Here is a 13,122-nt window from a genome sequence, read left to right as displayed (position 1 = left end):
ATTGTGCATGAAAATTTTAGAACTGAACAAAAAAACGTTTGATTCACTCGTCTTAGGTAACTTTTTTAGCCCACATGCTTCTCTGTAGCTCTTGTAGTAAATGAATATCCCAATGTCCAAGCTTCTGATTCCCTTTATAGCAGATTCTGTCAGGTACAAGGTTGTCGCTCTGCAGAACTGGAAAAAAAAAGATTTTGTCGGGAAAAAGATAAGGGCCCTTTGAATGTAGATTGTCTCTTAAGAGCATCAGCAGCGGAGCAGAATTATCAAAAACACCTTCTGCCACGTCATACGGAATTTCCACTGCACAGTAGCGGAATTCCCACATTAAAAAAAATTCACAAATTCACAAATTAGACAATTTCCGGAATTAAACAATTTACGGAATTAAAATTTCGTCGCGAATACGGAGAAAATGCAACCACTTTATTAAAAAAAATCATACTTCATTAAAAAAAATACATAATTACTAAAAAAAGTACATTATTATAGAAATAAAAATCGGCTTCTCACTCCTCGGATTCCTCGTCGCTAGTCCTCTCGCCGTCATCGTCCGACATCCTGTCGAACCCTAAATTGCGGAGCATACTGTCGAGGAGGGGCTTAAGCTTCCGCTTGTAATGGGGGTCGGTCGCTTGGCGCCATTCAACCATCGCACGTAACAAGGTTTCATGTGCGGCGATGCGGGCGAATGAGGGGTTCTCGGGATCGTTTTGGGGGGTGCTGTCGATTGAGCCTCGGCGGATCCGCTGGTGCTTCCCCTCGACATCCGCGCCACGGACTTTTGCCCAACCGGGCGACGACGGCGGGCCGACGATGTAGGTGTGGGGAACTCTGCCTCGGCGGGGGGAGTTCCGCGGAACCAGCACTGCTACTGTACTCTCCGGAGGCGCTGATCTTCGTCCGCTTCGGCCAGCTAAATTCAACACTCGCAGTGAACTTGGACGAAGACTGCACCACAAGAAACACCGGCCAATACTTGAATTCCCCGAAGCCCTTCTCAGCGTCGGGTAACTACTGATGAGCCAGCAACTTCACATCCTCGGCAGACATGTCGCTGGTTGCCGAGCGGAGGTTGTTTGTGTAAATGCCGGCAAATCGGCTGAGCTGCCTCTTCAACCGTTCCCACTGTTTCCGGCATTGGTCCGTGTTGTGCTCCTTCCCCCCTTGCGGTTTGAACTGGAGGTAGCTTTGACTAATGCGCCACCACATCCGGTCGATGTGCTGGTTTGCCCCGACGTATGGATCCTCCACCACACTGATCCACGCCTTCGCTAGCGCGACACACTCGTCCATGCTCCAGACGGTCCTCTTGTTCCCGCTAGATCCCTCCCCCACCTCGCCTCCGTACACCGGGTCGCCCCGTCCCCTACCCCTCATTCGCTCGGTCCTCCCTGCCCTCCCCGTTGCCGGTGGTGCGCTGGCGGGAGTATCCCGGACCGGAGAAAGCCCCAACTCCTCAAACAAGAACGTGTCGACGCCAGCGAACTGATTATCGAGAGGAGAGCTCGCCGGATTGTCCGTCGATAGTAAATCCATAAAGGGCCGATAGACGTTGTCCACCGGCGATTGGGGGACCCCCTGCCTACTCCCCCCGCAGCGACAGGCGACCTATGCATCTGGGGCATCATCCCCGGCATCTGGGGCATCATCTCATACCACTGCGGGTACATGTTGTAGTACCAGGGCATCATTTGAGACTGGGGCATCATCCCCGGTGATGTGTAATTTTCGAGCTTTTATATTAATGGATTAATAACACACAAGTTTAATAAAATAGCTCTAATATTACAATCTATCTGCAAGAGTACAGAGTCAGTTGTAGTACTTCTAGTGTCGAACCACAGGGAGGCGTAGATTATTTAATTCGAAAACAAACAAAAGACAAATTAAAAATGGCTTTGTTTTGAAGGTTTTGATATCTATAAGCTAATGATAAAATTAAGCTGCAAGTTAACTAAGAAAAGACTAATCAGATGGGAGAAACATGTCACTCCAAGTTGCTCATTAGACTTGAATCATTCTACACCTATATCGAAAGCACACATTTGGGATTAATTAATCAACCTAATCGCGTGCACTGAACATGTTTGCGACGAATAATTCACAGTCAGCTGAACACTTGTTCCATGAATTAACTTTCAACGATATTAAATTCCTGCGAAGAGCGGGAATAAAATATCATCTACTATAAGAACTTACCTAATCCATTGTCAAATTATCCTCTGAACAATTCAAATTCAACAACACATCAATAGATTAGTCCATCCAAGTTCATGTTAAAGAGACGATAAACAAGGATTAAAAAAATTTATAATGATAGAGGCCTCTAAAGTGATAGAATCTAACATTAAACAAATCAACGATGTCAAAACGTGAATTCAAAGGTGCAGATACGTTCATACAAGTCTAAATCATAACTTGGAGCAACATGAAGAGCTTAGCCTAAGCACATGGTAATAATAACAATTAAAACCGTAGGAAGCTTGCTCTTGTTGAGTGGAATGGAGATATGGAGATGGATCGTCGGAATGTTGGTCGGAATTTCTTCCTTCTCTTCTTCCTCCTCTCTTCCTCTCCTTTCTTCTCTGTTTTTTCCTTCTGCCTCGTTCGATTTCTTCCTTTTTAATTCCTTCAAACCGCCACAGTAACTGCCAAAATGCAGTTAGACTTCACAAACGCCCGACCGGGAGTTTCGCAGCCAAGAATTGCCCGACCGGGCGATAAATCTGATCTCTGCATGCTTGCTAATTTTCACCCGGGCGGGTGGAATTTTAGCTCCACAAAGTCACCCGGCCTGGTGCCTCATTCTGTGAGCTTCCTGACGCAATTCTGGACTCTTCATGCTTTACACATTTCACCCGGCTTTCACAACCTAAACTCCGATGAACACACACATTAATGAGTTATATTTTACATAAAAAGGTGTAGTCCAAAGGGGAAAATATAGAAAATATGCTTCGCATGAGGCATCGCAGCGGACATCGGCGTACTCCCGCCGATGGGAAAATGGGGCGCCGGTGACTCGCTCGAGGCGGGAGAATCGCTGTCGTGGTGCTCCATTGTTGATTCGAAAGAAAGATATTTTTAGAGAGAGAGAGAAACTTGTTAATACAAGTGGTGCAAATGAAATGAAGTTCAATGGGATGTATATATAGGAACCGAAAAAAAATATTTAATGAAAAAAAGCGGAATCCCGCGGGCGTCAACGCAATGGCGGACGTCCGCACAGAATTCCCCGCGGAACGCCGCGGATTCCTTCGCGGAATTTCGTATCCGTGCCTGGGACGCGCAATGGCGGACGTCCGCCACGAAATTCCCACACGCTGGTGGGAATTCCGCATGGACGTCCGCCATTGCTATGCTCTAATATCGTTTTGGACGACACGTGAGCGAATGGAGAATTAAAATGTAAAAATAAAAAGTTAACTTCGTTGTTCTGCACTGTCGATTCTCCAATAACAGAAACATACTGAACTGACGAGGTACCAGCATCTGATTTAATCATGTGAGAGAAGAAAAAGACACAAGTGTTTTTATGTTTGAATATACATAGTTCACCTTGACATTTCTCCCTTTTGTAAAATTATGTCTTATACTAAGGGCTCATTTCATTCGGTATAACTCTGCGCTAATTATGTAATCTAGTAATATGTTAAATAATTTTAGTTAAAAATTCAACATATCCTTAATTTTTGTTTGAGATTTGAGAATGAGAAAGATATATAGAGGACAGATTAGTAATTTTTATCATATTATACAAGTCTAATTTTCAAAATTGTTAGTGTATTGTAACCCATCAAAATGGTGGATTAATTTTCTAGGATGAAACATTGACTACAAGGTGAGCTTCTCTGGCCATAAAAAAAACATGAGTTATTTACTAAGATTAGCATTCTTATCCAAACACAAGGTTGAAGCCATATATTAGCTTTTAATTTGCTCTAATATAGCTATCAAATGCCTTCTAAGAATATTAATTTTGTTAGGTGGATTACCTAATTCCCCTGTCAAATAACATTAGTCTTTGTATAAGTTTTGAACTTTTTCCTATGAAAAAATTAATTTAAAGTAATAACCGAGGTTAATTCAATCTCTAATATTCTTGGAGAATGAAAAGGATATAACTGTAAAATTCTTATAATTATATTTATAAAAAAATCTAATGAGACTACCTCTGTCTCAAGTACATATCTCAAATGCATACATAATATTGGAGCATGGCTTGGGCCCTTGATCTGGGCTGAGGAGAGCAGTCTTCGGCCCAGCAGCGGCGGCCCATTTGGCGCTCTACGAAAATAGATAGATTTTCAGCCGGCCGAGTGACAAGAATCCAAGATTCCTCTACAGTTGAAAACCGGCAAAACTCAGTCATGAACAAAGAAACACAAACATAAAAACAAATTAATGATGTCGATCTCTCACACTCTTCCACTACATAAACCAATAACATGAAGAAACATAATTTGTAAAAATGGGAAAGCCACATGTGTTAGCCATGCCATATCCAGCCCAAGGCCATGTGATCCCATTGATGGAGCTCGCACAATGGCTGGCTCACAACGGCATCAGAGTCACCTTCGTCAACACCGACTTCAACCACGCCCGAGTCATGAGCTCGCTGTCAAGCATAAGCGAGCTCATCACTCTGGCCTCTGTCCCCGACGGCCTTGAGTCGTGGGAGGACAGAAACGACCTCGCAAAGCTAGAAGCATCGATGCCCGAGGCTGTCCCTCGAGCACTCGAGGCTCTCATCGAGAAGATAAACACAACGGAGAGTGATAGAGTCACTTGTCTCATCACTGATTATGGCCTAATATGGGCTCTGGCTTTGGCTGACAAACTGGGGATCAAGAAATCGGCTTTCTTGCCTGCCCCGGTCGCCCTCCTCGCGCTTGCCAGGCATTCCAAGAGCCTCCTTGATGAAGGGATCGTTGACGGCGATGGTGAGTGCCTTGCTTCGTTTTCTTTAAAGATAATAGTCATTTAAATCACGAAATTTGGTCGGTATTAAATCATGAAGTTTCAGTTTCTCAGTATTAAATCACGAAGTTTCTCAAATTTCTCAGTAACTTAAACGACGTTTACATTTGAACTAGTTTTACTCTCGTGCGATGCAACAGGAACACCCTTGAAGGCGGACCACGTGATTCACCTCTCTCCAGAGATGCCTGCAATGAAGATTCAAGAAGCAGTATGGCTGCAGATTGGTAACTTCTCATCACAACAACGCATGTTCCAATCCATGGCAAGAAACATAAAGGCGGAGACTCTCCCCGACTCGATAATCTGCAACTCGTCCCACGAGCTAGAGGCCGGAGCTCTAAAGCTCCTTCCCGACCTCATCGCAGTCGGCCCTCTCCTACCAAGCACGCGCCAAGGCCAGTCCGCTGGCCTATTCTGGCCAGAGGACTCAGCTTGCCTGTCCTGGCTGGACATGCAGCCCCCAAACTCCACAGTATATGTGGCGTTCGGGAGCTTCACTCTCTTTGACGAGAGCCAGTTCCGTGAACTGGCTCTCGGCCTAGAACGCTCCGGGAGGCCTTTTCTTTGGGTCGTGAGGCCGGACATGACTCAAGACGCGGAGAAATGCTACCCGGAGGGGTTCAAGGAGAGAGTGGGGAGCCGCGGGAAGATGGTGGGATGGGCGCCTCAGCAGAGGATGTTGTCCCACCCTTCTGTGGCTTGTTTTGTTAGTCACTGTGGATGGAACTCGACGATGGAGGGCGTGTGCAGTGGGGTGCCTTTCTTGTGCTGGCCTTATTTTGCAGACCAATTCCTTAACCAGAGCTACATTGTTGACGTTTGGAGGGTGGGGCTGAGGTTGGAAAAGGACCAGAGCGGGGTTGTTGCGGCCGGAGAGGTTGTGGAGAAGATGGAGATTCTGCTTGGTGATGGAGGGTACAAGGATAGAGTGAGGAGTCTTGGATCCAAGACTGTGGAGAGTGTGAGAGGAGGAGGGTCGTCTTGCAAGAATCTCACTAGTTTTGTTGAATGGATAAAGGATGATTGAGGTTGTTTAGAGTGATTATCAGTTAATTTCTTAGTAAGATTTTCAAATGTTGTTGGGGTGCAAACTATATAAGTAAAAGTTGCCAGCAATATTCTTCATGATTTTATTTTTTTATTACTCTCTAAAAGGTTTGCACCCCTACAAACTCCTCTTAAGCGCTAAGAGGTCTTGATCAAGCCCACAAAAGAATACTAGAGAACGTGTCAAACAATCGACCAAACCCCAAGCTACACATCTTCCAAGTTAATTTCTATAATCATCAATGTCTGGCAGAAATGTTATTGTGAACAAGTTAATTGTAATATTATCTTAAATATATTAAAGAATATATTTGAATGAGTTGCGGTATCCAAACACTAGAACATTGCTATATATTGACAAGAGAGCAAGAAGAAAGAGTCTGATGGAAAAAATAATGCAAACACACATTTGGCGGAAAAGAGACATCATCTTAAATTTTGGATGCCGGCCTCAACTCAACTTATATTGACATTTGTCACATTGCATGCCGGCCTCAACTCAACTTATAAGGCTTCTTCAACCAATGAAAACTATATCAAACCCATCACCTCCAACAACAACTAACCACACTAGACAACCACAACATTTCGAATTTCTACCTATAAATTATAAAGCCAGTGTAAGAAAAATAAAGAAACAAAGAAAAAGAGAGAATGGGGAGATCAAGAGCGCATGTAGTGGCGATTCCATATCCAGCACAAGGGCTCGTGATTCCGATGATGGAGCTGAGCCAATGCCTAGCGAAGAACGGCGTGAGAGTGACGTTCGCCAACACAGAATCCAACCACCAACGAGTGGTGGAGGCGCTGCCGCCGCAGCCGCTGCTCCATTTGGTTTCGGTTTCGGACGGCCTCGACTGCTGGGAGGACCGCATGGACTTCGCCAAGTCGGTCGAGGCGCTCGGCCGGGTGCTGCCGGGCGAGCTCGAGGCCCTCATCCGATCCATCAATGCTACGCAAGCCGACGCTGCTTGCCTTGACCACCAGCGCCGAAAAACTCGTTGCGGATGGAGTCATTGACACTGACGGTTTGTTTCTAGTTTCCTCCTTACGCTGATCTAAAATATTTTGTTGTTTCATTTACTTAACGCCATCCCCCAAACTATCGAGAAATAAACATAGGTAATCATAGAAGACAAATGAAATCATTTATAAATTATTTATCCTATTAGATACGACATGTATCTACGTATGGAGTGATGTCAATTGTCAAATCCAACAATTTTAATACTCCATATTTGAATATACAACCCAATGATTTCATTATATAATTTTCGAATAGAAAATTAAATGTATATTAGCTCTGATCGGTAGGAAGGGTTCTTTCTTATTCACTGATTTGATTATCATACATTGAGCATAATTATATAGGACTAGAGAAAGCTATACAAGCAAAACATTCACTAATTACATTGATTGATTGATATCTCCTAAATTTGGTATGATATAAGCTAACGTATCTTCCTTGTGATTTGGAGCATATCCCGTGATCTTCCATGATCTTCTCCAACATATATATAAGCAGGAAAAAAATTTAAAAGAAAAAAGGTATTATTATAAAAGAAAAAAGGTATTATTATATGATAACCCTAATAAGTATGTATATCACTAAAAGTTACTTCTTCTGTTCCTAAAAAATAGGTAACATTTGAAATAACACATATTTTAATGCACAATTGGTAAAATAAGAGAGATAGAAAGAAAAAGTGATTGGAGCATTGTCAGTGGAAAATGAGACATCCCTCATTAGATAAAAAAAATTCAAAATATAATTGGTCTATTTTTAAGGGACGCCTCAAAATGACAAATGTGGTTTATTTATAAGAGACGCATGGAATAATATTTTTTTAAAAATATATTGTATAAGACTAGTAGTAAGTCATAATCAATTGAAACATACAAAAATTAAATTGAAAAATGGAACTTGAAATATAAACATTAAAAATGAGTATGTAGAATTAGGGTGGGCTAAGTTGTATAGGAGCCCAGTGAAATTGTGAAAAGAGTTCGAGCCCAAATGACCATCTGCAAATAGGATAAGGCCCTTAAACCACAAATTTAAAAGGCGAGTATATAATTGCTCCTAAACCACAAATTTTTATCATAGTTTTATTTTTTTTTGTTCCTATAAACTTTAAGTTGCAGCACTAATAAAAATAACTTTCATTTTGTTACAATATTTACCAGTAAAAAATAATATACTATGTGGCAGTTGGAAATATCTACGTGGCTCGTTGACAGGTGACATGCATTAGAGAATAAGTTTCCAAAATAGTGTTTTTTGAGAAAATAGCAACAAACTGAAAATTCATGTTATTGACGTTATGATAAAAAAAAGTTTTGAGAAAAATCAAATTGCAGTTAAAGTTTAATTTGTGGTTTCATTAGAGATCAGCACGGAATTTATTTATATATAGTATGCACTATGCAAGAAAATAAGAGCTATAAATAATTGTGAATAAATGAATCGAGAAAATAAAATTGTACTTTTTCTTAATTAGTTGAGTTTTAAGTTCGAAGAAATTACTACAACTGATCTTAGCTCGTGATATAATATCGTGAACCCCCAAAAAAACAAAAGGAATAAAGCATAAGTCAAATTAAAGGAAGAAAATTAATTGGGCGGCATTGTACTGTATAATTGATGCGAAGTATATTTCCTACATTTTTTCCCCTTAGACTATACATTTTTATGTTAATTACGACTCATCATATCGTGTTTTCATCATTGTTTAGGATGTAAAAAGCTAGAAGTTCATCGGAAATCCATCGGAAATGACGCCCAATGCTCCGAACAGAACCACCGTCTGCAATTTCACTCGGCAAAGCCACTAACCCGCCCGGGTAGATATTCCAACACCCGCCCGGGTGAGGTTTGTAAGGCGTGGAGACTCCAGAGAGTATCACCCGCCCGGGTGGATTTGTTGGTTTAAAAATACACCCAGTCGGGTGAGATTCGACAAGCATGCGAAGTCCAGACGAAAACGCCCGGTTGGGCGATTTTCCCTTTTAATTTCGCCCGGCCGGGTGAATCAATTTCCAACTGCAAATTGGCAGTTTCTCGGCAGTTTTGCTCGAAAAAAGAAGAAAAGGACGTTTGGGAGAACAGAGAGGGCATCAGCGAGAAAAGGGAGAAAAAAGAAGAAAAGGGAGAGTAAAGAGGATCCGACATCCAATCTTCATCATCTCGGAGACGGACTACCGCCGGCTATCGGAGAACACCATTAGTCTTACGGTTTTTCTTCTTTAGCATGTGTGGCTAGTTTTTCTTCATTGCTCCTAACACTAGTAGGATGAATTGATTGTAGAGATTCTATATTTAATCATTTGCTTTGGTTTTCGTCTATGGTTTGCATTTTATATATGCTATGTTATGATGCATCTAATGTAGTATATTATTTGCCTCTTTCTAATGTCTCTTCAACTTGGAAATCGGATGATAACATAGATGAAGAACTTATGAATTTTACCTTGTTAAGAGAAAAATGCATAAGTGAATATTGATGTAAAATAGTCTTTGGAGTTGAATTATTACTTACTACGCATCCGTGGGAGTTTAGTTTGATGAGAAGATGTTTACGTGTTAAGTGTTCAACTAACCATAATTTTTGTTGGCTTTGAGTAGTTAGTCTAGTATTTCCCGCGCTTCCACCGGAATAATAGTCTACTGAGTAGGTACTTTTGGGCTATGTGTTTAACTAGCATTAGTACTATAATTCTTTAAGTGTGTTAAGTACTTTTAGAGTGTAAAATAGATCATCGTTCTCAATAGCTTATGAATGTGAATATAGAATCAATACAATAGTGATTCATCCGAATGTTGTTAGGAGCAATGTTCTTTATCTTTTGAGCTTCTCTATTTTCGTACTTTAGTTTTTAAATTTAGTTTATTAATCTTGTCTAACCTTGTTAAATAATCACACGCCTCCTTGTGGTTCGACACTCTTTTAATACAACTACATTTGTACTCTTGCAGAAAGGTTGTAATTTTAGAGCTAATTTATTAAGCTTGTGTGTTATTAGTTCATTGATATAAAAGCTCGAAAAATACACATCAATAATACTATTTGATAGATGTGTCACAAAATATTGATCTTTAGTTCATGTAAAGCTACCAAAACTAAAAAATTAACAGTAGGTACACTTTCTTTAATATGTACTTATATTAAAGCTCATTTTCCTATTTTATTAGAAATTTCATTTCAATTGTAAGCCACATAGCCGATAATAATAATAATATTCTTATCGTGTTAGTGCAATTGAAATTTTTTTATTTCTCATGAATAATCTTTATATACTATAATTAATGATTTTATTGTTAAATGATTTTTTAAGAGAAGCTACTAATTGATTCATGCTTAGGATCAATCATTTGAATTTTTGGTGTGTTAAATTTATTTATTTATTTTTATTATGTTAAAAAAAGTGTGTTCATAAATGATTATTGAGTGTTGATTTTGAAATCTTGAAAAGTGAAATCGTTTCACTATTTAGACGTTTTTTTTTATTATTGATGGGTCATTCTTTTTTTATTTATCAAGTTCAAATTGATTTAGATTTTATTAATCATACAAATACGTACAAACTCATTCATTAAGTTTAAATCAATATTTTCTCATACATTTTAAATGGAAATTTCAGAATTCCAAAAGCATATATATCCTCAAGTACAATGAGAAAAATAAGTTAATAAACAATTAATTGTGAATCTCAATTTTTTGGATGGGGGTAGGAGAGACAAGACAGTGGAGATTACGTTACAATTATTTAATTATATAAATATTAATGCTGTCACGTACATCATCAGCCGCCCTTGCTCACGTGAATATTTTGTTTAATCCAAATAACCACGTGCAGACATGTGACATAATTGAATTCCAACCCTAATTAGCCAAACAATATGTGGTCACTAATTAATGACGGTTTATTAGGGGCAAAGAGTTCCAATTTTTCATGCACCAGTTTTTTCTACTTTATTTATTGCCTACATAGTTGAATAAAGGGTGCTTCAATTGTTTGCTATTGTATTTATATCTTCTATTCTTACTTTATATTTTAAATTTTTTCAAAAAGCAAAGTTATGAATAATAGCTTTTACATTATACTTATTTAATAGTATATATTCTGTTTGTAAATTACTAGTATATTTTATTAACAATTTTCCAATTTATTTAAATTAATGGTTCTCAAGCAGTAGTGATGTTAATACTAGTATCAATTTGTGGTAAAAACACAGGCAGCAAAACTATCATAGTTTATAATTTACAACTATTATCCCTTTTTATTACTACCGTGTGCATCATCTATAGTCCCTTTAATTAAGATGAAATCATGAAATTGAAATGGCATCTTCAATTGCTCCATTTTCCATAAATAATAGTTTTGTTTTTCTTGTGATTTGTCCAACAAAATTAGTCTTTATCTATTTGTGGTAAGTTTTTCTATAATGATTAATGACTAAGGTTTCATTTTTTTTCATCCTCTTACTATATTAATTTTGCACTAAAATTCGTTATGTACATTACCAAAGTTACTTTTCGTAGAGATATTGATTACTCGTAAATACAACAAAATGATAAAATAGGGAATTATTACTAGTTTCAAATATTTTAATACTAATTAATGTGCAAATTTATGGAAAAATTACGAAATTTGGTTAAATAATAGTTGATCCCACAATTTTTGGAAGATAGCCAATTATATCATAATTTTGACATTATTCTCAAATGACACATTTATTTGTATTTAAAAGAAATTGTGTATCGGAAATCCATGATTTTTTGTAAATTTGTATATCACTCACAAAAGTCGTTGATTTTAGTATGAAAATCTTAAAATATAAGATTAGGCTAAAGTATTTTGGTTTCTAAAATCATTACATAATTTCTCTTCAAATCTAAATCAATCCGACAATTAAGAAAAATGTAAAAGTTATGATAGTATTAAAATTTGGAGACTTAACCGGAATTTAACCGAATTTCGTGATTTTTATAACAATCCGCCCTTAATTTATTAATATGTGACCAAATGAAACTAATTCATGGCAATGAACTAATTGAATTTGACTTAAAGTTATTAATCTGAATATATGTATATATATTTGAAAGTGAAATAATTATTAATAAAAATAAAAATAAATGGTGTTAAAAGGGAAAGATGAAGGAAAGAGGTGGTAGCATGCAGGGAATGTGTAGAACATGGAATACAATTCATGCTGCTTCACTGTCTCTTAATCTCTCACATGCAATCTCCCTCTCTCTCTCATCAAAGCTACACTCCTCTTTCCCTACTGCATGTGCTCTCCATGTGCATCCTTCTCTCTCTGGTTTTACTACCTTTGGTGGACCATCTCACAATTCCATGTGCCCTTGAGAGGCCACCACAACCCCCCCAAAAAACAACTGGTTTACAAGGCACAAGACCCTTTTCTTGGCTCTGAAATGCCACTAATGCCCTTGGTTTGTTTCCTCCAAATATAATTGGTTGGCATTTGTCACCACCCATAAAGATGTCTCACTAATTCCATGTACAATCTCATGAGCTTGCTTTTTCTCTCTTTTCATTTTTGGCTCTCCTTTGCCTTTTTGAATCATCAGGATTTCAACTCATGTGTTGAATAAAACTGCTGGAGTTTTGTTATGTTGTCAAACAGTGTATATTGACTGGGATTAATTAGAAATGGAGAATGGCATATTTGGGGGGAAATATTGTGTGGTGAGTTGTAACATAGTCTTGTGTATTGTGGAAAAATAGATAATAGGAGTAATCGAATATGCAAAATTTAATTCAATAATTACTGCAAAAAGGTACCTATTGAACTAATTAGTTTCATACTCCCTCCGTCTACAATTAAACTTCACACTTTGACTCGACACGGGTTTTAAGAAATATAATGGAAAGTGATTTGAAAAAGTTAGTGGAATATGAGTCCAACTTATATACTTCATATTAATTTTATAATAAAATGTGAGTGAGAATGCGTTAGTGAAATGTGTGGTTTATTACCAAAATTAGAAAAAAGTAAGTGTGACAAGTATTACGGAAAGGACAAAAAGAAAACTAGTGGAAGTAACAAATAATGACGAACGG

At 38.4% G+C, this 13,122-nt stretch overlaps 1 protein-coding gene across 1 annotated transcript; it reads left to right on the top strand.

Annotated features, from left to right (window-relative positions):
• The first annotated feature begins 4,474 nt into the window (after positions 1-4,474).
• LOC121767903 (UDP-glycosyltransferase 83A1-like) lies at positions 4,475-6,091 on the top strand. The gene is made up of 2 exons (XM_042164235.1): positions 4,475-4,946; positions 5,124-6,091. Exons 1-2 carry the CDS (start codon positions 4,475-4,477, stop codon positions 6,011-6,013), a joined length of 1,362 nt encoding a protein of 453 aa, XP_042020169.1. The 3' UTR covers positions 6,014-6,091.
• Positions 6,092-13,122: the final 7,031 nt, after the last annotated feature.

The sequence above is a fragment of the Salvia splendens genome, chromosome 15, assembly GCF_004379255.2.
Source record: "Salvia splendens isolate huo1 chromosome 15, SspV2, whole genome shotgun sequence".
Taxonomy (NCBI): Eukaryota; Viridiplantae; Streptophyta; class Magnoliopsida; order Lamiales; family Lamiaceae; genus Salvia; species Salvia splendens.
This window is presented reverse-complemented; position numbering and strand designations above follow the sequence as displayed.

Bases quoted from the DNA above. Each gene is read 5' to 3' on its own strand.
- LOC121767903 (XM_042164235.1), top strand. From the start codon at position 4,475: ATGGGAAAGCCACATGTGTTAGCCATGCCATATCCAGCCCAAGGCCAT. The intron at 4,947-5,123 runs GTGAGTGCCTTG...GCGATGCAACAG, and splicing joins AGGGATCGTTGACGGCGATG to GAACACCCTTGAAGGCGGAC.